This window comes from Oryctolagus cuniculus, chromosome 11 (assembly GCF_964237555.1).
Source record: "Oryctolagus cuniculus chromosome 11, mOryCun1.1, whole genome shotgun sequence".
Lineage (NCBI taxonomy): Eukaryota > Metazoa > Chordata > Mammalia > Lagomorpha > Leporidae > Oryctolagus > Oryctolagus cuniculus.
In genome coordinates this window covers 115,263,734-115,288,599 of record NC_091442.1, presented here as the reverse complement: position 1 = coordinate 115,288,599, position 24,866 = coordinate 115,263,734, and the positions used below count along the sequence as shown (strand labels likewise).

Here is a 24,866-nt window from a genome sequence, read left to right as displayed (position 1 = left end):
ACCCACTATGCCCTAGCCATGTCAAGTTATTGTAGACCACAAGTACCTAGTTCTAAATCTTTTATGTTGGTGAGCCAGGAAGTGACTGAATTCTGGGCAGACTGCTATTAAGAAGGCGCTTGGGGCCGCCAGCTGCCACCCTGGCACCCGTGTGCGCGTGCCCGTTGAAGTCTCAGCTGCTCTGCTTCCTGCTAGTGCAGCCGGGAAGGCCCCTGCCACCCACATGGGACACTCACACGGAGTTCCTGGGTCCTGGCTTCCGCCGGGCCGTTCAGCCATTTGGAGAGTGAACCAGCAGAGGGTAGATCTCTCTCTCCCAATCTAACTGCCTTTCAAGTTAAATAAGAAGACTGCTTGGTCAAAAACGAAATCTCCAAGGTCGCCCCGTGTGAGAGGAGCTGGCTCAGGTGGGAGTGCAGGACGGCACGTAGCTCCGACGTTGGAAACACTCCCAGTTCAAGTTCCTCAGGTGCACAGGCACACTCTGGGCTGGAATCATTTTTAATATTTAAATACAAAAAGTGAGCACTGCCTGACACACACAAATCTAACGGCAGGACGCGCGGAGGAGCTGAGCTCCGCTCCGTCCGCAGGCCCCTCTTCTCCCCACACGGGGTTCACGGCGGCCGCTTCGCAGCTGGAACGCGTCGTCAGCCGCACGCTGCGGACACGGCCCTCCCTGGCATCTCCGTTCTCTACCAACAGCAAGAGTCACCAGTGCCCGGGGTCCGTCCAGCCCGCGGTGGCCAGGGCAGCCTCCAGCTGGGAGCGGCTTAGTGAGGGGCGGGGTGGGCGGCGCTGTCAGTGAGGACAGAGCACAGCTGAGCACGGCTGCACGGTGGGAGTCTCAGGAGACCCCGAGGGGGATTCTCTCCACCAGGCTTAGAGCAATGTGCCAGAGTTGAAAAAATAAAAACCCAGCAGTTCAAACACTGGAATTGCAAACGCCTCCCATCCAGACAGCTCAGACAGCAGTGACGATCTAGATCTTTCCAGGCAGTGAGGGTAGAGCCCCTGGCATGGCCCCGGAGAGCCCTGTGTTAGGCCCTAGAAGGATCTGGAAGAGAAAAAGAGTGTAAGGCCTGGTGCAGGCCTGGGGCTCTGACTCTCACCACACCTGCCGGGCACAGGCAGGCAGGTGGGCCCAGCCCATCCCCCACCCCTGTGGCAACCGGGGGCCCAGCCCCCCCACCCCCACCCCGTGGCCCGGCCCACCTGCACCCCACCCCACCGCACCCCACCCCGGCCCACCTGCACCCCACCCCCACCCCGTGGCCCGGCCCACCCACCCACCCCACCCCGGCGGCCCACCTGCACCCCACCCCCACCCCGTGGCCCGGCCCACCCACCCACCCCACCCCCGGGGCCCACCCACCCACCCCACCCCGGCGGCCCACCTGCACCCCACCCCATCCCCAGCTCCCGGGGCCTGGCCCACCCACCCCATCCCCGGCTCCCGGGGCCCACCTGCACCCCACCCCACCCCCGGCTCCCGGGGCCCACCCACCCGCGGCTCCGGCCCGGCCCGACCCACCTGCCGCTGCTGCAGCTGCTGCTGCTGCTCCATCTGCAACTTCTCGGTCTCAAAGACAACAGGGAGCACCAGGATCATGAAGGAGGTGGTGCCGATCCACAAGGCTGCCCTGGAAAACCTGCAGAGGGAGCGCGGGGAGATGCAGACCCGCGGCGGCGTGTTCCTCCGCTTGCCCCGAGCGCAGGCACCGCCCGGCTCTCTGCCGAATGCTAACAGAGCCGCTCACACGCCACCCGCCTCTCGGACCTCAAGTGAGCCCGCAACGCCCCTGCCGGGTCGGAATGCCCACGGGGAGCTCAGGGGCGCCCGGCCCAAGGTCACTGGAACCTTGGCCCGATGCGTCCGAAGCCCGCGCTCCCCCGCAGCACGGCAGGCGGCCCCGGCACGCCTCGTCCTCGCCCCTTACCTGTACATTTTCTGAGCCACAAAGAGCGAGAGGTCAAAAGTGGCTCCGGCTGCGGCCCGGACCCTCTCCGGGAACATCTCGGTCAGACCCCACAGCCTCTCCGACAGGGTCTCATCCAGCTGCGGTGGAGGAGACGCGGGTCTGGGCTGAAGCGGCGCCGGGAGACGCCGGACCCCCGCAGCAGGCGCAGCCCCGGGCCCCGCAAGGCCCCGACCCCGCCTCCCGAGGCCGCCTTCGCCTCGCTGCGGCAGCACGCGGGGCCCGCACCCCCGGGCAGGCCCGCTCCCCGCCCCGCAGCCCGCGGGGCCCTGGTACCTCGTCGTCGTCGTCCTCCTCCAGCTCCTCCTCGGTCTTCTCCGCGTCGCCCTTCGGCAGCAGCTCGTCCGGGGACAGGGGTTCCCCGGCGCCCGCGGCGGCAGCAGCAGCGGCAGCGGCCATGGCTGTGGGGGACACCGGAAGCGGAAGGGAGGAGGCGAGCGCGGCGCGGCGGCGGACAGAGCGGCCCTTCCGGGAATCGAGACGCGCGCGGCGGGAGAGAGCGGCGCCTCCGCTCGGCCGCTCCCCGGCGCCCGGGCGGGCGGCGTCGGGAAAGGCTGCGGGGGCCGCGGGGCGGTGTGGCGTGGGCCTTTGGCGAGCCTCCCCGGGACCGCGCCTCGACAGACCCTGGTCCAGGATCTTGTCCCCGGGCGCCGAGTTACTCGGTGGGAATGAAGACTTGGAGGTTTGGGGGGAAGCGTCAGGTCACGGCCAGAGGCCTCAAATGAAGGCTGACCCTTGAGTGCCGGGCCCTGGCGTGCGTCTGAGTGGGCAGTGTCCGCGCTCTAACCCTAACACCTGGACGTAGAGCTGTCATCTCCATTCTACAAGCGAGAAAAACGGGCCGGGGAGAAGGCCGCCGTGGGTTCGAGTCCCGGCTGCGCCACTTCCGCTCCAGCTCCTGGCTAATGGCCTGGGAAAGCAGTGGAAGATGGTCCAGGTCCTTGGGCCCCTGCGCCCACATGGGAGACCCGGAGGGGGCTCCTGGCTCCTGGCTTTGGCCTGCGCCCGCCCTGGCTGGTGCCATCATTTGGGGGAGTAAACCCATGGATGAGGACCTCTGTCCGCGTTGCTCTGCCTTTCAAGTAAATCTTTAAAATTTTTTTTGAAATCCATGCATATGAACGGGCTTCCAGAAGTTCATGGAAAATGCGTATTTTGAAAAAGCTGCATGCATTTCTGCATTTTTTGCACCAAATCTTTTACTTTCCTGTGAACCTTTCGCAGTCCCCCTGTACTTTCACAATAGTGGACAGAAATACCCTTTGCCCCACACCCTCCCAGCGCGAGGGGATGTGCATTTGGCCTGTATGATGGACGCAAATGCTGCTTTGTGCACTGTGCTCCCTGGGTCGTGAGTGCCAGGGTGACCTGATGCAGACCTGGGGCCAGTCGGCCATGGACTCCGACCCCAAGGACCGGACAGTCAGACCTTCCCCTGACACGTGCCCTGGAAGCGAGGGGTCTGTCGTGTGGCGCCTGCAGGGGACACGGGGCTCGCGATCCCTCCTGAGCTCCGGCCTTTCCCTCTTCCCACTGCAGGCTTTCCCATCACAGAAGGGTAGCAGCTGTCTGATTCCACTCAGGTTCCAAAGCAGGCACACACCAACCCACGGTGAGGAGTCAGCAGTGATTCCATTTGGGAGGAGGGGGAGTGACTCCCAGGATTCTGGAAGGTTCCGGGCCTGGGTGGTGTGGACTCGGGCATGGTAATTTTCTGAGGATTCCTCACGCTGTAGCACACTTAGGAATCCCATTCTTGTTTGCTTGTGTTAAAAAGCCTATTTTCAGGGGCCCTGTGCTGTGGTGCTGCCATCCCCTGTGGGTGCTGGTGTCCCCACTGCTTTCCCAGCTGCGTCAGGAAGCAGGAAGCTGGATCAGACGTGGCGCGGGGTGAGCGCTGTGGTGTAGTGGGTGGAACTGCTGCCTGTAGCACCAGCATCTCACACAGGCCGCTGGTTCAAGCCCCGGCTGTTGCACTCTCGACCCAGCTCCCCCTGCTGGTGTGCTGGGAAGGCTGGCAGCAGAACATGTCCCCACGTGCTTGGGCCCCCCCAGCAGTGTGGGAGACGGAAGAAGCTCCTGGCTCCAGCCTGGCTGTTGCAGCCATGTGGGGAGTGAACCAGCAGGTGCACGGTCTCTCTCTCTCTGCCCCTGCCTCTCCTTCCTCTCTTCATCAGATAAATAAATCTTTTTTAAAAAAACATCAATCAGGACACAAACTGGCACCCACATGGGATGCCGGCACTGCAGGCGGCGGCTTTACCCGCTACACCGCAGCGCCGGCCCCAGTTCAGTTCTTAACTGGGGAGGCGGGCCTGAACCCCTTCGAGAAACCTATGAAGCCAAGCCCCTCCCCCAGAGCATGCCCGTCAGCCGGCACCTGGGCAGCTGTCCCGACGGACACTTGCCCGGCTTTCCTCTGTGACGGTCCTTCCCTGCGCCACCGCCCAGCACAGTGGCCTTGGTGATGACACCGGCACATCTGGGAGACCTGCACTGTTTCCATTAGTGGCAGGTTTGCCTGACAGCGGCTTTGAGGTGGACGCATCTGAAAGTCTGCATCCGCACGGGAGAACTTCTCCGCCCTGGGCCTGCGGCGCACCTCCTCCCGCGCACCCCTCTCTCCGCACGCGACAACGGCTCGCTCCCCTGCCCAGAATCCTTCCCTGCGAAGCCGCCGGCATCTGCAGGGCCCCGGCCCCAGGCCCCTAAGGTAGGGCTGGCAGTGGTGGTGCCAGTCCAGGACCTGCATCGTGGTGACAAGTACGCCCCATGCGATGCCCTGGCGTCCAGCCCTGTCACCTCGCTGGGTCAGTTCCTTCCCCAGAAAGATGATGAGGAGGACGAGGAACAGGTGCTGGCCTTGGTGTGCCTGTTTTGGCACCTGAGGGCTGCCACGCTGTGTCTGCTGGACCCTTCTACCTCTGCCCTGGACACTCCCCCTGCACAGAAAGGCCGGTCATGGTCACAGTCACGGTCACGGGCTGCAGCTGCAGACTGTTCTCTTCTGCTTCCCCCAGAGTGCTGTGCTGGCCCTAAGGCGAGGCGGCCCCGGCCCCACTTCCACAGTGGGCTGGGAATCACACAGGCTCCACTGCTTGTGCCGCAGGCCTGGGGCCACACTGTGCTCCTGGGAGTGCCTGCTGCAGGGGGTGGGGCCCAGGGGAACGCAGAGCGGGTGTGCAGAGCAGAGCCCGGGGCCAGAGCGGTCTCCGGTCTGGGGGAAGTCCTTGGGAAATGTGTATTATGAAAGAACGGGGAAGCGTCTGGTGTAGTGCTCAGGACGCTGCTTGGAATGCCTGTGCCCCACTGTAGGCGTGCCTGGGTTCAAGTCCCAGCTCTGCTGAGATTCCAGCTTCCTGCTAATCCCATCCTGGGGGCAGCAGGGGGTGGCGCAGGAAATTGGGTCCCAGCCGCCCTGCGGGAGACCCGGCTGGAGCTCCTGCCTCCGGGCTGCGCCCTGGCGCCCAGTCCTGATTGCTGTGGGCGTCAGAGGAGTGAACCAGCAGATGGGAGCTCCGTCTCCCTGCCTTTCAAATAAGCGAAAAACATCTTTAAGTGGTGAATTTATTTGAAAGAGTTACAGAGAGAGAGGAAGAGGCAGAGATCTTCCATCCACTGCTTCACTCCCCAGATGGCCACAATGGCCAGAGCTGGGCCAGGCTGAAGCCTGGAATCAGGAGCTTCTTCGGGGGCTCCCACACAAGTGCGGGAGCCCAAGCACTCCATCTGCTTTCCCAGGCCATTAGCAGGGAGCTGGATCGGAAGTGGAGTAGCTGGGTCTTGAACCAGTGCCCATATGGGGTGCCGGCACTGCAGGTGTCAGCTTTACCCGCTACACCACAACGCTGGCCCCAATAAGTAGTAAAAATTTTTAAAAAAATGCACGGACTTAAAATTTTTTTGTGCCAAAAGAAACTAATTTTTTAAAAGATTTATTTATTTGAAATAGTTACAGAAAAGGAGAAGCAGAGGCAGAGAGAGAGAGAGAGAGAGAGAGAGCACGCGAGCATCTTCCAACCACCGCTTCACTTTCCAAATGGCCACACCGGTCAGGAGGGCTGGGCCAGGCCAGAGCCAGGAGCCAGGGGCTTACCACCAACACTGGGAGGTAACAGCCCCCGGAAATGCTGGCCACAGCAGCTGCCCCCGCCCAAGCCCTGGGCTCCGTGCTCCCAGCTCCATGCCCACCACTTGACTCCGCGAGCTGGGTTCTGTCCTCCACCCAGAGGGTCCAGCACGACGCTCCCACCAACCAGCAGGAGTCTGCAGGCCCAGGCCGGCGCTAACTCCCGGAGCAGGAGGGCAGGGAGAGCCCTCTGTTCCCGGCGGCCCCAGACACAAGGTGAAACCCCGTGCTCTCCCGCCACGGCGCCATTCCCCCGGACCCTGCACATCCCACCGTCCAGCGGGCGACAGGAGCCGCAGCCCAGGCCGCGCCCCTCCCCGAGCGGCCCAGGCTTCCTCTCTGAGTCACTGTGGCCGTGGGAGTGTTTACCACCGTTTAATAAAAAACAAGTAGTGTGAAAGAAAGCAGCACAGGAACAGAGTGGCCGTGGCAGGCTGGGGCTTGCTGTAGGGAAGCGGACGCCGGAGGCGGCTGTGGGTGTGGGGAGCGAGGTCTTCAAAGGCGGGGAGAGAGTGGCCCGGGCGGCAGGGAGACCCCCGCTCCCAGCCCTCTAGAACGGGTGCGGCCATTGCCAGTGGCGAGGGTGAGCCGGGAACGCCAGCCGCTCCGCACAACAGCGCCTGCGCGCCTGCGCGCCTGCGCGCCTGCAGCAGGGCCGCTCCAGAGTGCGTCTGGAACAGCGCTGCCCTGGCCTGGAACCCACAGCGCCTACCTGCTGCTGCCCCGAAGGGCCAGCGCTTGGCCGAGCCCTTGAATGATACTCTCTCCAAGGGCCCACCCAGTCCACTAGGTTGGCTAAAAATAAAAAAGACCCAAAAACCTGCTCCGCCACCTCCCCCGCAGCCAGCGGGGTGCTCCCTGCTCCCCAGCACGTCCGCGGCGCCTTCACTTTCTCCGCCGGCTGACGCTCTTCAGCTCGTCCAGTTCCTTCTCCATCACGTGGGACTCGGCAGTGGTCTCTGCAAGCTGCGAGGAAAAGGCACGCGGTTGGGAGGGGCATCTCCGTGCGGCCAGCCTGTGCGCCGGGGGAAGGCCTCCCGCGTTCGGCCACACCCCCTGGGAGTTCTCAGCCCCTTCTCTGGGCTGGGAAGCTGGGCCATGATCCGGGACCACAGCGCCTGAGGAATACGGAGAATCGCGGGTGGGTGTCTGGTGCGGCTGCTAATCGCTAGACGCCTGGGCTCGAAGCCCAGCTCCACCTCCTGTTAATGTGCACCTTGAGCGGCGGCAGCGATGGAGACCCAGCAGAGTCGCAGGCTCCCGGCGTCATCCTGCCCCAGCCCTGGCTGTTGCAGGCGTTTGCGGAGTAAAGTAGCAGATGAAAGATCTCTGTCTCTCTGGCTCCCAGTTTTTCAAATAAAATGAAAATTAGTAAGCAAAAAAAAAAAATTTAAAAAGAACAGTCGTGGTGTCGGCTGTCAACACTGTGTCCGCCCACGACTGCGTGGCACTTGCTGTGTGATGCACAGCGGGCCTCGGGGCGCACAGGGCACACGGGGCAATGCTGCGGCTAGATCGGCTAGATCGGAGCTCCGAGTGAGGCCACGGAATGGGGTTAGGGAGCAGTGCGCTACCGAGAATGCCGCTTTCCTCATCAGCACGTCTTTAATGGACTGTAGAAGGCAGAAGACACTCAAGCGAGGCACGGAGACGCCTCAGTCCCTGGGGGCTGCCGTGCGTCACACCGGAGTGCCTGGGTTCAGTTCCCGGCTGCCGCTCCTGACCGCAGCCTCCAGTGGAAGAGGCAGTCAACGGGAGGCCTGGGGCACTTCCCAGCTCTTGGCTCTGGCCTTGGGCTTTGGGGAGTAAACCAGAGAACAGAAGCACGCTCTCTCTGCTTCTTCCTCTTAGTTTTTAAAAATCAAAAAAAAAAAAAAAAAAAAAAAAAAAAAGAGAGAGAGAGAGAGAGAGAGGAAAGAAATGAGGGCACGGAGTGGTTTGCTGGTGGTGGGGCTGGGCCAGGAACCCAGGCACATAGCTCCAGAAGGAACGCTCTGAGCCCCAGCAGCCTTCACGCGCAGCACCGGGCACAGCTGGACACAGCCGGGCACAGCCAGGCACAGCGGGCTGCTGGGGTTCGACGCATGCTCGCTGGGTAAGGGACGGCTCCAAGCCATGAGCCAACTGTTCCCCTCCCGGGAAGCCTGCATCCCAGCCCCCACTCCTGTCCACCGTCACATTCAGCTCTGCCCAGCTCTTCCACACAATCCCTCTCCCCCGTGCTGAGCGGGACCGACGGACTGCCGCAACCATTCACTGCCTGCCTGCCTGAGGGGAGGGACCGCGAGCCAGATCCAAAGACTGGAGGCTGAGCCCTCCCGAAAGGAGAGCCGAGGGAGCCCCTCCCTGAGGCCAGCGGCTGGTCCAAGGACAGAGCCAAGGGAGCCCCTCCCTGAGGCCAGCGGCGGGTCCTGATGACAGAGCCGAGGGAGCCCTCCCCCAGGCCAGCGGCTGGTCCGAGGACAGAGCCGAGGCGGCCCCTCCCCCAGGCCCTCCTCACCATGTCCAGCAGGATGTCCACTTTGAGCCGCAGGAGATTGTTCTCTTCCTCCAGCTGCTGGTTCCGCCTGCGAAGGCGCTGGGCCTCCCTCCGGTCCACGGCTCCGCCAACCTCTGACCCCCGAGGAAGCACAGAACCCCAGGCTGAGAGGGAAGTCCCCCGCTGTCATCTCGCAGCACAGAGGGGCAGGAAATGCAGCCCACCTGTGATCCACTGGCCATTCTCGAACTTGAGGCTCTGCCCCGCCAGGGTCATGGTAGGGGTCCCGTAGTCGAGGCCGAGCTCCACCTCCCGGGTCGAACGATCCAGCTGCGGGCGAGACACTGCGTGGTGGCTGCAGAACACCAGAGCGGGGCCCGGTCCCAGCTCCTCGTCCCCAAGAACGCCTTTCTCTTCTCTAGTCATTATCTAGCACCTGGAATGCTCTTTCAAAGGCCAGAAAAGCCAAATAATGCAGAACAAAGCATGCTAACGAGAGAAGTGTACTGCTATGCACTTGATGAGTTCCAGAGAGAAGTGTACTGCTATGCACTTGATGTGTTCCAGAGAGAGAAGTGTACTGCTATGCACTTGATGTGTTCCAGAGAGAGAAGTGTACTGCTATGCACTTGATGAGTTCCAGAGAGAGAAGTGTACTGCTATGCACTTGATGTGTTCCAGAGAGAAGTGTACTGCTATGCACTTGATGAGTTCCAGAGAGAAATGTACTGCTATGCACTTGATGTGTTCCAGAGAGAGAAGTGTACTGCTATGCACTTGATGTGTTCCAGAGAAGTGTACTGCTATGCACTTGATGAGTTCCAGAGAGAAGTGTACTGCTATGCACTTGATGTGTTCCAGAGAGAAGTGTACTGCTATGCACTTGATGTGTTCCAGAGAAGCTGTTTCGCTGACATCTGCAAGTGGGATTGTTTCACACCTCACACAAGCACACTGTGACTTTAAGAGTGTGACAGTCCTTCCTAAATGTGTCATCAGCAATCACCTGCTTGGGTGTCATGGGGGAGGCCCCAGTCCAACCCGCAAGGAGCAGCCGCCGAGTTTCAGTGGGCGCCGGCACAGTCCAAGGCGGCGCTGGGTCCTGGACCTCAGCGAGGGCCGTCATCACCTCGTCACCTCGTCACCTCTGCCTGCCGAGCTCTCGTCCCGCTGAGACCTGAGCGCTCAGTGCGGGAGGCCTTCCGGGACGCGGTGCCCATGGCTCCTCTGGGGCGGGCCTTCCTGGCCGGCCCACCCAGGATGACAGCTCCACACCCATGCCAGCTCTGCCCCTCACCCCGCACTGCTGTTTGATATAAACCTACTCATTTTCTGTGCTCTTCCCCAGTAAAACATTTGCTCTGTGAGGACAAGGATTTGGCTTTTTTCCTCTCTTCTTGATCTACTTCTTTATGTCCAGTGCCAAGGAGAGGGCACAGCAGCCGTTGAATTGATGAATGGGGAAGAACGTTCTAGACAGAGGGAGTGACACCCACAAAGGAGGTGTGTGCGAAGCCTGGGTGGGCAAGGGCAGGAAGGGCGCTGGGTGCCTGTGCCCCTGGGTGCCCTCTTGGCTCTGGGACACTGGCATCCCGCAGTGATGGGGGGCCGTGAAGCCCACCGCTCACCACACACAGCACCATGGGGGTCTGCTTCCCACCACGGCTGACAGCTACCGTCAGCAAGCGTAAAGTGCCACAGGGCAGACGGCCTCACGCGGCATCTGCTGTGGGTGGGACGGGGGTGTCAGAGAGAGACTGCCATGTGCACCTGCGTCTTTGACACACGGCGGGGGGCAGAGGGAGCCTCCAGGCCTGTGGGTGGCAGAAACCGAGATCCTGGGCCTCTGCCTGGCCCGCTTCCAGAACGCTCAGCCCTGGCCGCCCTCCACCAGGATTCTTCCTGGACCCAGAGGCAATGGACTCAAAGCCCACAGCTGGGGTTAACGTTCAGCCCCAACCGCCTTGCTGCTCCACTGCCCCTCCCCTTCCATGCTAACGACCAGCTGTGCTGGTGGGAGCCAGTAGTGGTGGGGGAGGGTTGTGGTGGAGCCGACAAACCAGGACCTGGTCCAGGGGCCCAGAAGCCTCAGCAGAGCACAGGGGTTTGTGTATCCAGGCAGGGTCCATGTATATATGTGTTGAGTGTATCTGGGGCCCGTGTGTGTGTGTATGTACATATATGTGTTGGGTATATCCGGGGCCCAAGTGTGTATATGTGTTGAGTGTATCTGGGGCCTGTGTGTGTGTGTATGTACATATATGCGTTGGGTATATCTGGGGCCCAAGTGTGTATATGTGTTGAGTGTATCTGGGGCCTGTGTGTGTTTGTGTATGTATTAGGTGTATCCAGGGCCCATGTGTATATGTGCTGAGTGTATCTGGGGCTCGTGTGTGTGTGTGTGTGTGTATGTGTTGGGTATATCCAGGGCCCATGAGTGTGTGTCTGTGTGTGTGTCTATGTTGAGTGTAACCAGGGCCTGTGTATGTATATATGTGTTAGTGTATTTGGGGCCTCTGTGTGTGTGTGTGCTCCCACTTTTTAGAACCGTCTTTTGAAACTGCTGTCGGAGCTGTGGTGCACATCTTCATGCTTCGAGCGTGCGTTTGAGCCTCACATGTGGCTCCAACCAATTCCTGGCCAAATCTCAGGACGATATCGCTTGGGGCCAAAAATCACCCTCAGCTGGACTGTCTGATGTTGGGTCCTGAGCAAGCTCTAGCCCCACCCCCAAACAGGACCTCAGAAACGGCAGCAGTAGCAGCAACGAACTCAAAGGCTGTCCCTTTCACATCGCCCCCAAGCGCCCGCTCCCCTCCCTCGGGCCCTGTGGGGTCCCGCAGTCCCGCCGCACCCAAGCTGAGCCGGGCAGCCACACTCACAGAATGCAGGTTGGAGAGAGAAGCAGACTTGCGAGGCGGCGTCTTCTTGGGACTGAAGGTATTCCCGAAGAGCGGCATCCTCAGTCGGCGGAGCGAGAGGCCGAGGCTCCCTTCTCCTGGGTGAGCAAAGCCAGGCACCAACAGTTGCTTCGATGACCTAAAATCCTGGTAAAGTGTCCCGTCTGCCGCCAAGTGCCAGGCAGGACGCCAGGCCCAGCGCACAGCATCTCATCTAACTCCCAGCCATCCTTTGGCAGGCGCCAGGGGAGGCGTAGGAAGACGGAGGCAGGGGTGCTTTTGAGGCAGTGACTGAGCTGCCTCGGGACAGAGTTCAGTATCCGAGAGCCTCGCTCCAGCCCCGACGGCTCCACTTCCAGCCCAGCTCCCTGCTAACACACCCTGGCACTGGTGATGGCTCTGGTATCTCGGTCCCCCTCATATGGCAGATGGCAGGGATGGGGTTCTGGCTCCTGGCTTTGGCCTGGTCCAGCCCTAGCTGTTGCAAGGGTGTTTGGGCACTAAGCCAGTAATGGGAGGTCTTTGCCTTTCAAATAAAATGAAAATTAATAAAAAATTTTAGAAACCCACATGGACTGTGGGGCAGTGTCGTGGCAGGAGGAGTTAAGCCATCACTTGAAACTCCAGCGTCCCGCACCTGAGTGCCAGCTTCAGTCCTGGCTGCTCCATTTCCAGTCCAGCTTCCTGCTATGTGCCTGGGAGGGCAACAGCCCAAGTACGTGGGTCCCTGCCACCCATGTGGGAGACCACAGAGTTCCAAACTCCTGGCTTCAGCCTGGCCCAGCCCCGGCCATTGCGGCCATTTGGGGAGTGAACCAGTAGATGGAAAATCTCTTTCTTTCTTCCTCTGTCAGTTTGCCTTTCAAATAAATAAAAAACAATCCTAAAAAAAACCCCAAGGCTGAGGTCTTCGGCCCAGGTCGGAGTGGCGCTGCAGTCCATGGCAACTGCAGGCAGGCTCAGCCTGGGCTGGCGTCACCAGCTCTAAGGTCTGGAGCAGGGGGTGCCGGCCCTACTTACTCCTGCGTGCTGGTAAGAATCACTCCTGGGGCAAGGCCACCACAGACTGGACATGAAGACACAAAGCTATGTTTATATGTCATGCCCAGACCCCTCGGGCCGTACGGCAGACGGCTGCCTGCCCCGTCTGGGAGGTGAGCTGTCCAGAGGAAGGGGTAAGCCCCCAACAAGGCCATGCTGACACTGGCCCCTGTGTGTTTGCTATCAGCATACTGTGACCTACTGTGGCTCACACGGCCCGGTGACGCAGGTGTACCGACAGTCCCAGGTTCAGTGGGAGGGCGGAAGGGAGAGGTCAGCTCTCTAAGTGGAACGTAAATACAGGATAGTCTACAAGCTCTGTGTGCAGTGCTTCGGGTTTACTGGCCACACACACCACCCCCTACACACATACACATACACCACACACACCCCATACACACTGCACCCCCCACACACATACACACACACACACACACACACACACCCCACCCCCACCCCCACCCTGCAGCTGGCGGAGAACACTGCTGCACCCCACGGGGCCCACCCTGCAGCTGGCGGAGAACACTGCTGCACCCCACGGGGCCCACCACTGCCTACACCTGAGATCCCGCTGCGAGGTTCACCCCTGTTGTCCTGTGCGGCTGTGGCTTGTGCAGTGCTGTCTTCCCAGAACATTCACAACGTAGCTGTCTACCAGTGACAGATACCGGGACTGCTTCCAGCTTTTCTATCAAAGACAGTGCTGCTAAGAACAGGCCTGGACACGCGCTTCTGCACTCGTATTTAAACTCCCTGTTCTGTAACAGGCAGAGGGTCAGGCGTCACAGAGCACTGAGTCAGCCATAAGGAGACTGCCGAACCGCTTTCCTCCGCAACTGCTATTCCTATCTGCACGCATGAGGTGGCCTTGTCCATGTCCGACATTTTTTGTGCCTTTCATTTGATGATCTTGTGGGTTTGTAGCAGTATTGTAATGTTTAATAGCTTTTCCCCAATAACAAATCAAATTGGATACCTTTTCATGTATTTTTCTTTTCCTTTTTTTAAATAAACATGTATTTCTAGTTTAAGGTTTATTTATTTATTTGAAAGGCAGAGAGAGAGAGAGAGAGAGAGAGAGAGAGAGAGAGGTCTTCCATCTGCTGGCTCACTCCCCAGATGGCCGCAATGGCTGGAGCTGCACAGGAGCTTCTTCCGGGTCTCCCACGCGGGTGCAGGGCCCGAGGACTTGGGCCATCCTCCCCTGCTGTCCCAGGCCACAGCAGAGAGCTGGATCAGAAGTGGAGCAGCCGGGTCTCAAACTGGCGCCCACATGGACGCCGACACTGCAGGGGGCGGCTTTAGCTGCTGCGCCACAGCGCCGGCCCCGTATTTTTCACATTCAGGTCATGGGACAGATATTCTCTTTAGTGACATGCTTATTCAGCCTTCTGCTATTTTTCTACAGTCTTTTCCTTACTCATTTTTTGTCATTTTCTGATTGACAGGTAAGGTTTATTTACACATGCTGAACACTATTCCTCTGTGTATATATGTACAGAATTGTCTTCCCATAATCTGTAACTTATCTATTTGTTTTTATTGATTTCTTTTGACCAAGTAAGTTAATTTCAATGAAATCCAATTTACTGTTATTAAATTAGTGTTTTATCTCCCATTTAAGAAATGATGATTTTTTAATGTTAACTTCTGGTAATTTTATTGTTCTACCTATCTCATTGGGGAGTACAATCCACCTGAAGACACCTTTTGTATGCGGTATGAGACGGGGGTGAGGGTTCATTCTCCCATATACCAGAGAACTTTACCTTATGACACACAGTAGCTTAAAAAGACTGCTTTTAAAGAGAATAGCAGAGCACTTTTCTTGCTCTTAGGTATAAAGTCCTTCTTCACAATATGTGATAAAACCGGTAACGAGTTAATCATATCTCACAAGAAACTGGCCAAAATGTGGAACAGGGATGTCTCAAGACGATCCAAAACAAGGTTTTACATCAACTATCATTGGAAGATAATTCACAGGGCTGGCACCATGGCATAGCAATTGTCACCTGCAACGCCAGCATCCCGTATGGCCGCCAGTTCAAGCCCCGGCTGCTCCACTTCTGATCCAGCTCTCTGCTGTGGCCTGGGAAAGCAATAGAAGATGGCCCAAGTGCTTGGGCCCCTGCACCCACGTGGGAGACCCGGAAGAAACTCTTGATTTCTGGCTTTGGCCTGGCCCTTCCCTGGGAGTTGCAAGCATTTCAGGAATAGACCAGAGATGGAAGCTTGCTCTCTCTCTGTAACTCTGCCTTCCAAGTAAAAGAAATCTTTTTTTTTTTTTTTTTTTTTAGATTTTATTTATTTGAAAGACAGAATTACAGAGAGAGGTAGAAACAGAGAGAGGTCTTCCATCCGTTGGTTCACTCCCCAGATGGCTGCAATGGCCAGAGCTGTGCCGATCCGAAGCCAGGAGCCAGGAGCTTCTTCCGGGTCTCCCATGTGGGTGCAGGGGTGTAAGGACTTGGGCCATCTTCTACTGCTTTCCCAGGCCACAGCAGAGAGCTGGATTGGAAGTGGAGCAGCTGGGATTAGAACCGGTGCCCATATAGGATGCCAGCACTTCAGGTCAGGGCTTTAACCCGCTGCGCCACAGCACCAGCCCCTCAAGTAAAATAAATCTTTAAAAAAAAAAAAAAGATACCTTCTCATATATCTAAAGAAAAGTTCACAGTATGACTCCACCACAGCAAGCAAGACACGTACTCAATGGGAACAGAAGGAAATCTGTTATTCCCACCGAGGTGGGTGAGATCAGTGGTTAAGGCTTGGAGGGCTGTTGGGAACTTGGTAATATGTACTACAGAAGTACACACGAACATGTACGGTCTTTGGGGGTGCTCACCACGGTCGTACTGGTAGATGGGTGCTGTGATGAACTGCAGACCAGCAACCCAGGGCCGCGGCTGGGAACGTCGGGCCCCGCCAAGGACGTAAAGGTCAGTAACTCTGCAGCAGGCTAACTTTCACTCGATGACTTTGTATGGCCGGTGAGTGGTGTTGTCAGTGCCCAGCTGGTTCCCCACCCTGACAGGGACGGCGTCTGGACCTGGGCACAGCACCTGAGGACTTGGCAAATCCGAATTTTCCTGGCTCAGTGATGGAGATGATGGAGATGACGGGGATGAGGGCGGCCGAAGCTCTGCTACCACCCAACACGGGCCACAAGGCCCTGCACTGGCTCTGCAGGGGGTGCAGGGGGCAAGGGGGATGGATTCATCTTGTGTCCGAGAAGGCAGAACAAGAAGAAAATGGGAACAATCTCCAGGAAGACTTTTTTTTTGTTAATTAATTTTATTTATTTGAAAGTCAGAGCTACACAGAGAGAGAAGAAGGGAGGGAGGGAGGGAGAGAGAGAGAGAGAGGTTTTCCATCCGCTGGGTCACTCCCCCAGATGGCCGCAAAGGTTGGAGCTGCGCCGATCCGGAGCCAGGAGCTTCTTCCGGGTCTCCCACGTGGGTGCAGGGGCCCAAGCACCTGGGCCATCTTCCACTGCTTTCCCAGGCCACATAAGAGAGCTGGATTGGAAGTGGAGCAGCCGGGTCTCGAACTGGCGCCCATATGGGATGCGGGCACTGCAGGCGGCAGTCTCACCTGCTGTGCACAGCAGGACTGGCGCCGTGGGCACTGTGGGTGCAGCTGCTGCTCCACTTCCTGCTAACGCATCTGGGAAGGCAGCAGAGAACCGTCCAAGGACTGGGGCCCCTGCACCCACGCTGAAGACCCAGATGGAGTTCCTGGCTCTTAGCTTGGGCCTGACCCAGCCCTGGCCACTGGGGGAGTGAATCAGTGGATATAGAAGATCTCTTTCCCTGTCACGCTGCTTTTCAAATAAATAAAGTAAATCTTTAAAAATAAAAAACAAAAACAAACAGAACAACCAGGGTAAAGTAACAAAACCCAGTGTCGCGTCCCGCGCGTGAGCTGTGGGTCAGGGCTGGCTGGGACACCCAGGGGCTCACGCTTCTTTCACTGGTCACAGCACCCCCGAGAGGAAGGATTTTCTTTTCTTTTCTTTTTTTTTTTTTAAAGATTTATTTATTTATTTGAGAGGCAGAGTTACAGACAATGAGAGGGAGAGACAGAGAGAGAGGTCTTCCTTCCGTTGCTTCACTCCCCAAATGGCTGCTAAGGCTGGCGCTGCGCTGATCCGAAGCCAGGAGCCAGGTGCTTCTCCTGGTCTCCCATGGGGTGCAGGGCCCAAGCACTTGGGCCATCCTCCACTGCACTCCCGGGCCACAGCAGAGAGCTGGCCTGGAAGAGGTGCAACCGGGACTAGAACCTGGCGCCCATATGAGAAGCCGGTGCTGCAGGCGGAGGGTTAACCAAGTGAGCCACGGCGCCGGCCCCAGAGGGAGGGATTTTCCTCTTCACATCAGCGAGAAGCTGACCAGTTTTCCAAGCTGCACAGGCGAGCTCGGCTGGCTAGAGGTACACATCAAGTTGTCTGCGCTAACTTGCGAGGCGCGCCCTGAGAAGCAGCATTTACGCATCACACCGGTGACAACGATTCGTAAAACCTAAGCTGCGATAATTCTTTCAAGAGCAACTAGGCAGACTTAGCAAAATTTTTAATGTGCACTTTTTTTAAAAAAAGATTTATTTATTTACTTCAAAGTCAGAGTTAGAGAGAGAAGGAGAGGAAGAGAGAGAGAGAGAGAGAGAGAGAGAGAGAGAGAGGTCTTCCATCCAATGGTTCACTCCCCAATTGGCTGCAACAGCTGGAGCTGCGCCGATCCGAAGCCAGGAGCCAGGAGCTTCTTCCGGGTCTCCCACACGGGTGCAGGGGCCCAAGGACTTGGGCCATCGTCCGCTGCTTTCCCAGGCCACAGCAGAGAGCTGGATCAGAAGTGGAGCAGCCGGGTCTCGAACTGGCGCCCATATGGGATGCTGGCACTACAGGCGGCGACTTTACCTGCTATGCCACAGCACCGGCCCTAAATGTGCATATTTTAGACAGCAAAGTTACTTCTAAAATTTTATCCTCCAGAACGACTTGGACATACACAAATGTTCTTTATTGTTGATAACAGTTAAAAATAAGAGGGGGCAGAGGGCCGGCGCTGTGGTGTAGTGGGTAAAGCCGCCGCCTGCTGTGCCAGCATCCCCTATGTGTGCCAGTTTAAGACCCCGCTGCTCCATTTCTGATCCAGCTCTCTGCTGTGGCCTGGGAAAGCAGCGGACGATGGCCCAAGTCCTTGGGCCCCTGCACCCGTGTGGGAGACCCGGAAGAAGCTCCTGGCTCCTGGCTTCAGATCAGTGTGGCTCTGGCCGTTGCGGCCATTTGGGAAGTGAACCAGTGGATGGAAGGCCTCTCTTTTTCTCTCTTTCTCTTTCTCTCTCCCTCCATCTCTCGGCCTCTCCTCTGTGTAACTCTTTTAAATAAACAACTAAATCCTAAAAAAAAAAAATTAGGAGGGGCAGGAATCTGGCCTGGCAGTGAGGCTGCCACTCGGGGCGCCTGCATCCCTGGCAGAGGCCTGGGTCTGAGTCCTGGCCCTGCTCCTGGTTTCCTGCCAGCGCCCTGCGAGGCAGCAGGATTTGGTGATTGGGTCCCTGGCCCTGCCCTGGATGCTGTGGGCATCTGGAGTGAGCTTGTAGATGGGGAGCTCTGTTGTACTTTCTCTCTGCTTCTCAAACAAATTAAATAAAAATTAGAAATAACTGGGTGGCGCCGCGGCTCACTGGGCTAATCTTCCACCTGCGGCGCCGGAACCCCAGGTTCTAGTTCCGGTTGGGGCGTTGGGTACTAGTCCTTATAGCTCTTTTTCCAGTCTAGCTCCCTGCTGTGGCCTGGGAGCGCAGTGGAGGATGGCCCAAGTGCTTGGGTCCCTGCACCAGCATGGAGACCGGGAGGAAGCACCTGGCTCCTGGCTTCGGATCAGCGCGGCACCGGCTATAGCGGCCATTGGGGAGTGAACCAATGGAAGGAAGACCTTTCTCTCTGTCTCTCTCTCACTGTCTGTAACTCTCTCTGTGTCTCTCTATCTCACTGTCTAACTCTGCCTGGCAAAAAATAAAAAGAAAAAAGAAAAAATAACTAAAAAAGAAAAATAAGAAGCAATCCAAAATGAGCACCTGTGGTTGGCAGGGGCCAAATAAACTGTGGCCCCTTCCCATGTGGATCAGCAGGCAGCAATCACACAGTGAGCCGTGTGAGGGCTGACAGCTGAAAGACTTCCCACACACCTCGACACGAGGAAAGCAAGTCGGGGTCGGCAGTGTAGGCTAAGCCTCTGCCTGCAACGCTGACATCCATGTGAGTGCCGGCTCAAGACACAGCTGCTCTACTTCCAATCCAGCTCCCTGTTAATGTGCCTGGAAAGCAGAAGATGGCCGGAGTCCTCAGGCCCCTGCACCCACGCCCGGAAGAAGCTCCGGCTCCTGGCTTTGGCCTGGCCCAGCTCCGGCCCAGCCCTGGCAGTTGAAGTCATCCGGGTAGCAAACCAGAGGATGCAAAAATTTCTCTCTCCCTTTAACTCTGCCTTTCAAACAAATAAAAACAAATAAATAAAAATCTTTAGAAAGCAAGTCGCAGAACAATTTGTATAATATAATCCCATATGAGAAGACAAAAAATGCAATTATATATACATATAAAGAAAAAAACAGAAGAAGATCAGAAAGGACACATCGAAGTCTCCCAGTGGCTCAGGCTGGGAAGGGAACGGGGAGTGACCTGGATGACCCTGCCGCTTCATGGGTCTACAAATGGCCGCAAGTGGCAATTTCATAAGGTACGATACAAACAACATATACTTCTGTATTTCATGAACCCCTACCATGAAAATCTATTCATGGACAACAACAGAAAAGTTGAAAAGTCTGCCCTGCCCTTCCTGGGGACGCCTAAAGAAGGCAAAACACGCCGGGCTGTTCTTGCCAGGGTGCGAGCTGGGCTAGGGGCAGGTGCCCGCGCCGCTGACCGGGCCACAAGGAAGCCCGGCCCCCGGAACACGCTCACCCACCCCTCGCTGCTGCACCTCGAGGGGTGTTGACCGGGGCCCCTCACCCCTGGGGTCATGGGCACTGCGCGGGAGGAGACGGGTGAACCCAGGGGCCCGGGGCGGCTCCGCCGGCGGTGACACTCCGGGGGAGAGGACTCAGCACGGCCCGGACGCCCCTGCACGGGGACCCGCGCCACAGGCGGCTGTGTCTGCGCTGGCGCCTTGCAGATCCACGGACACCCACGCTTCCCACCACCGCCTTGCAGATCCACGGACACCCACGCTTCCCACCACCGCCTTGCAGGTCCACGGGCACCCACGCTTCCCACCACCGCCTTGCAGATCCACGGACACCCACGCTTCCCACCCCCGCCTTGCAGATCCACGGACACCCACGCTTCCCACCACCGCCTTGCAGATCCACGGACACCCACGCTTCCCACCACCGCCTTGCAGATCCACGGACACCCACGCTTCCCACCCCCGCCTTGCAGATCCACGGACACCCACGCTTCCCACCACCGCCTTGCAGATCCACGGACACCCACGCTTCCCACCACCGCCTTGCAGATCCACGGACACCCACGCTTCCCACCACCGCCTTGCAGATCCACGGACACCCACGCTTCCCACCACCGCCTTGCAGATCCACGGACACCCACGCTTCCCACCACACAACGCTCGCGGCGGGCCACGGGCACGCGGTCTTGTCTTTAACTCCAGCCGGACGCCGAGGGGCCTCGACGGGCTCGCGTACCCAACCCCCAGCCAAGTTCGCGGCTCCGGGCCGTCCGACTCCAGGAACGTCCTCACCGGGGTCCCACTTACGGGGCGGGGTGGGGGGACGCCCCTCGCGACACGGCAGGGCGGCCTCCGTCTGCCCCTTCCCCGCTCCCGCCCGCCGCCCCTCTCCCGGGCAGCCCCGCTCGGAGCCTCCCTGCTCGGCTCTGCCGGACTCTCAGACCTACCTGACGCTCCCCAGAAGTCGGGGCCGAAGCGCACCCCGAGACCTCCCGCCAGGGTCGTGCTCGGGTCCCCGTCACCGGCCGCGACCACCGGCGGCTCGCCTCTCCTGGCAGCGCGCACGCGCGGCCCCGCCCCGGACTCCACCATCAGGGAAAGACGGGGGTGCCCGGCGCGGCGGGGTCCCTAACGCGGGCGTACGAAGCACCAGAGACCCTCGCAGTCTACCCCGATTTATGTTACATAGACAAAGCAAATGTCTTCCGGAGCCACTGACACGCCCTGCGTCACAGCTAGGACGAAGGACTGCTCTCACCGTCCCCACAAACACATTGGTCCGGTCCCCCAGAAACCCGCTGGCCGTCACCATGGTAACGGCGTCTCGCCGGCCCCCGCGGGACTGGCGACCCCGGCATTGTGGAGGGGAAGGTGAGAGTGGTGACGCCGGCGCCGGCCGTCGCCAGGTAAACGCCGAGACTCACGTTGGCACAATGGGCGCCGCCCGACCGCGAGGCAGAAGGCCCCAGCGCCGGGTGCAGGTGCACGCGGGTGCCGCGGCGACGGGCGCCGGTCCGGAGCTCTGCGGGGTGTCCCGCCCCGGGTGCGTCGGAATCCGCCGGTTCCTTCAGGTAAGACCCGCGGGCCCTGCGCGGGCCTGCGGCTCCCCACGCGCGTGCGGACGCCCAGCGGCTTCTGCAGGCGGGACTCCTGGCGAGCAAGGCGCGAGGCCTCCTGGAGTGAAGACCCTCCGTCACCCATGGGCGCTCCCCGACCGGCTGCCGAGTGTCGTGGGTGACGGCCGGGACCCCAGGGCTCTGTGTCCCCCAACGACACCGCGCGGCCGGCGCCCTGGCTCCAAAATCTGCACGAAGCAGCCGAGCCCTGCCCGGGACTCACGCGCAGCAAGCCGCGCGCGTCGTTTGGAATCGTGCAGTGACGACCAGGGAAAGAGCGTCGTGTTTCACACCCGTGTCCCAGACATCATTTCACTACGTATTCAATATTTCACATTTCGCACCTCTTCGGTGCCTCGGTTTTTAGGTTTAAATTCATTAAAAATTGACTTCCTGCAGTGCGCTCTCGAGATTCCGGGGCCACATCACGCCAGGCCACTGTGATGGACCGCACTGTCCAGCTGCTCCCGCTGGGACGGGATTGCCCCCCCCATCTCATTAACCCCTGCGCCGCCCCCCCATCTCATTAACCCCTGCGCTTCCTCCAACGCCTTCATCCCAAGGGCTGCGTGCCTCCCCTGCTGAAGCAGCTAACAATCCGTAGCGATTCACGTTGTAACTCACAATTGTTTAGGCTATTTTTTTTTTTTTTTTTGACAGGCAGAGTGGACAGTGAGAGAGAGAGAGACAGAGAGAAAGGTCTTCCTTTGCCGTTGGTTCACCCTCCAATGGCCGCTGCGGCTGGCGTACTGCGCTGATCTGAAGCCAGGAGCCAGGTGCTCCTCCTGGTCTCCCATGGGGTGCAGGGCCCAAGCACTTGGGCCATCCTCCACTGCCCTCCTGGGCCACAGCAGAGGGCTGGCCTGGAAGAGGGGCAACCGGGACAGAATCCGGTGCCCCGACTGGGACTAGAACCCGGTGTGCCGGCGCCGCAAGGCGGAGGATTAGCCTAGTGAGCCGCAGCGCCGGCCAGGCTATTTTTTTATAAGTGGGTTTTTTGTTTGTTTGAGAGTCAGAGAGAAACACAGAGCTGGGCAAAAGCCAGGAGCTTGGAGCTCAGTCTAGGTTTCCTGTACGTCTTCTTAAAGTTCTTTCTTTTTTTTTTTTTTTTTTTTTAAAGATTTATTTATTTATTGAAAGGCAGAGTTAGAGAGAGACAGAGGCAGAGAGAGGGAGGGGTCTTCCATTTGCTGGTTCACTTTCCAGATGGCCACAATGGCCACAGCTGGGCCAATCCAAAGCCAGGAGCTTATTCTGGGTCTTCCCATGCGCATACAGGGGCCCAGGCACTTGGCCCATCTTCTGCTGCTTTCCCAGGCCTCAGCAGAGAGCTGGATCAGAAGTGGGGCAGCAGGGACTAGAACCGGCACCCGTATGGGATGCCGGCACTACAGGCAGTGGCTTTACCTGCTGTGCCACAGCGCTGGCGCCTTAGGTTGCTTTTTCGTTACTGTGTGCCTCCCCCAGCAGACATAAGCCCGTTAGTCAGGGTTGGCTTACCACGCTGTCCCCCTGGGAGCACTTGCTGGCTTGCGGTGGACGCTGAGTGACCGGAAGTCCGACTGTAAAGGCAGCCTTGGTCGACGTGCGGGACCTGGAGACTAAACAGTGCGATCCAAACCTCACCTGCCAGGACACGCACTGCCTGAGGGCAGGTTTTCTCTCCTACAGATATTTATGTGTTTATTTGTTTGTATTTGAAAGGCAGAGAGAGACTGCCAGGGATCTTCCATTCACTGGTTCACTCCTCGGGTGCCCACCACAGCCAGGCCTGGGCGGGGCCAGAGCCAGGAGCCAGGAGCCCGGCTGCTGTCTTCCACGTGGGCAGCAGGAACTCAGGGACAGGAGCCCTCCCCTGCTGCCTGGCAGGGAGCGTTAGCGGGAAGCTGGGGTCAGGAGCAGAGCTGCGGCTCTGGTTCGGCTCCGCACTCACCCCAGCTTCTTATCTGCTCATCCGCCCCCAGCAGGTAGCAGGTAGCACGGGCAGCCGCACGCAGCCAGTGTGCTCCCGGGCCTCCTCGCTCCCCCAGGGAGCGACAGAGAACTCGTGTCCTAACATGGTACCATGGAAATTTCAGGAAAGTGCAGCATGCATGTGCAACACTTCCCCCCGGAAGCTGCGACTCCCTTCTCCCAGCGGGAGAGTAATAACCACAGCCCAAAGCCAGCACCTGTTGACAGGCGCCCTAAGCCTGGCTTCCCAGAGGGCCTGTGGCTTTCCAGTCCTGGGGGCGGTGGGGCTGACAAGTCCCAAGTGTGCCTGCCCCTTCTTTCTGTCCTCCCCTTTGCCTGTTTAGCCGGGGGCCAAGAGCAGGGGGCAGGAAACAGGAGTGACCTGGGCCTGGGCCCCCTTTTCCGCACGCCAGCTGACCTGCAGGCCAGGGTGGACAGCCTCCCTGCACTAGAAAGAAGCATGCTGAGACAATCTAAAGGACTCACTGGGCCTGTGCTGTGCCGCAGCAGGTTAAAGCCCCGGCCTGCAGTGCCGGCCTCCCACGTGGGCGCCAGTTCAAGTCCTGGCTGCTCCACTTGCAGCCCAGCTCCCTGCTGATGTGCTTGGGAAAGCAGCAGAAGATAGCCCAAGTGCTTGGGCCCTGCACCCACGTGGGAGACCTGGAAGAAGCTCCTGGCTCCTGGCTTCAGATCGGCTCAGCTCCAGCCATTGTGGCCATTTGGGGAGTGAACCAGCGGATGGGAGACCTCTCTCTCTCTCTCTCTCTCTCTCTCTGTCTCTGTCTCTATCCCTCTCTGTAATTCTGCCTTTCAAATCAATAAAATATATCTTTAAAAAAATAAAATAAAAGGAATCACACATTGAGTGAACCCAGTCCCCAAGGGGTAGTTTGCGTGATGGCCACAGATGTAGACGCCAGTCCTCGCAGTTTCAATTGTAAATGCTGTGACAGGTGAAGGTGGAGCCCTGGGCCTCACAGAGGCCGTGTGGCGCTAACTGCCTGGAATAGCACCTTTCCCGGAGACAGACTGACGGTGGGAACGGCACGGGCAAAGGCACGGAGGCACGGACAGCATAGCGAGGTTGGGCAGCGGGAAGAAACTGAGTGGGCCGGGCACATGGAGGCGTGGCTGGGAGAGGACCCCACCCAGAGAAGAGGCAAGGAGGGCCTTTCGAGAGGAAACCTTGCTGAGATTTTCCACCAAACTCCCTGCTCCCTTTAGGTTTGAGCTTCTTGAGGGCAGGATGTAAGTAACCCTTACAGGAAGTCCCGTCACACTGGGGGCCCCCAGACGGTTTGACTGGACCCCGGCCGACAGGCCAGGACTCAGATGAACAGCCAGGCCACGGGGATCAGGGCCGAGGAGGAGCCAGGGCCTGGGGCCAGCGGAGCCGGAGCAGAAAGCCCGGGTGGATCGTGCTGTGCCCATGGGGCCGGGGCCTGGGGTCAGAGCTGCTGGGAGCTGGGGAGGGCCTTGGGTCACCTAGTCCAGATCTCTTGCTTTTACAGTTGAGGCTGAGAGAGGCAAAACAATTTTTGATTTCATTTCTGATGTGGAAACTGACTTGTCGGGAGAGTGGAACCTTGGCCTTCTCAGCATCTCGGGTCTCCCTATTTTATTTTATTTTTAAAAGATTTTATTTATTTATGTATCTGAGAGGTAGAGTTACAGACAGACAGAGGGAGAAACTGAGAGAGAGAGATTTTTCATCCGTTGGTTCACTCCCCAAATGGCCACAACAGCCAAAGCTGGGCCAATCCAAAGCCAGGAGCCAGGAGCTTCTTCCAGGTCT

General features: G+C 58.6%; 3 protein-coding genes and 2 long non-coding RNA genes across 12 annotated transcripts in view; 3 read left to right on the top strand and 2 right to left on the bottom strand.

Annotated features, from left to right (window-relative positions):
- Positions 1–483: 483 nt before the first annotated feature.
- On the bottom strand, positions 484–2,444 carry TOMM22 (translocase of outer mitochondrial membrane 22). Its single transcript, XM_070052953.1, has 4 exons — positions 2,256–2,444; positions 1,941–2,059; positions 1,535–1,652; positions 484–1,057 (listed from the first exon to the last, which is right to left on the bottom strand). Exons 1-4 carry the CDS (start codon positions 2,376–2,378, stop codon positions 983–985), a joined length of 435 nt encoding a protein of 144 aa, XP_069909054.1. The 5' UTR covers positions 2,379–2,444; the 3' UTR covers positions 484–982.
- Positions 2,445–2,510: 66 nt separating this feature from the next.
- On the top strand, positions 2,511–4,476 carry LOC138844441 (uncharacterized). Its single transcript, XR_011380289.1, has 3 exons — positions 2,511–2,641; positions 3,519–3,591; positions 3,757–4,476. It is a non-coding gene; the product is annotated as an uncharacterized lncRNA (long non-coding RNA).
- A 1,991-nt stretch (positions 4,477–6,467) lies between these two features.
- CBY1 (chibby 1, beta catenin antagonist) lies at positions 6,468–20,704 on the bottom strand. 4 transcript variants are annotated; one of them, XM_051845903.2, is made up of 6 exons: positions 20,450–20,578; positions 13,089–13,286; positions 11,470–11,585; positions 8,812–8,917; positions 8,609–8,721; positions 6,468–7,074 (listed from the first exon to the last, which is right to left on the bottom strand). In XM_051845903.2, the coding sequence occupies exons 2-6, from the start codon at positions 13,162–13,164 to the stop codon at positions 6,994–6,996; spliced, it is 492 nt and encodes a 163-aa protein (XP_051701863.2). In that variant the 5' UTR covers positions 13,165–13,286; positions 20,450–20,578; the 3' UTR covers positions 6,468–6,993. The 4 variants fall into 4 exon arrangements, with proteins under 4 accessions (XP_051701863.2, XP_069909053.1, XP_002711437.2 ...); XM_070052952.1 differs by having other exon boundaries at positions 13,087–13,216; positions 20,450–20,545; XM_002711391.5 differs by lacking the exon at positions 13,089–13,286 and having other exon boundaries at positions 20,450–20,704.
- On the top strand, positions 8,897–9,954 carry LOC127491076 (uncharacterized). 2 transcript variants are annotated; one of them, XR_011380286.1, is made up of 2 exons: positions 8,897–9,382; positions 9,449–9,954. It is a non-coding gene; the product is annotated as an uncharacterized lncRNA (long non-coding RNA). The 2 variants fall into 2 exon arrangements; XR_011380285.1 differs by having other exon boundaries at positions 9,415–9,954.
- A 133-nt stretch (positions 20,705–20,837) lies between the features above and the next one.
- The window catches only part of FAM227A (family with sequence similarity 227 member A), a 49,500-nt gene continuing 45,471 nt past the window's right edge, over positions 20,838–24,866 (top strand). For all 4 annotated transcript variants that reach the window (XR_011380283.1, XM_070052934.1, XM_070052935.1 and 1 more), the window contains exon 1: positions 20,838–21,073. The gene's annotated coding sequence lies outside the window, so the exon portion shown is untranslated. The remainder of the gene's footprint in view (positions 21,074–24,866) is intronic.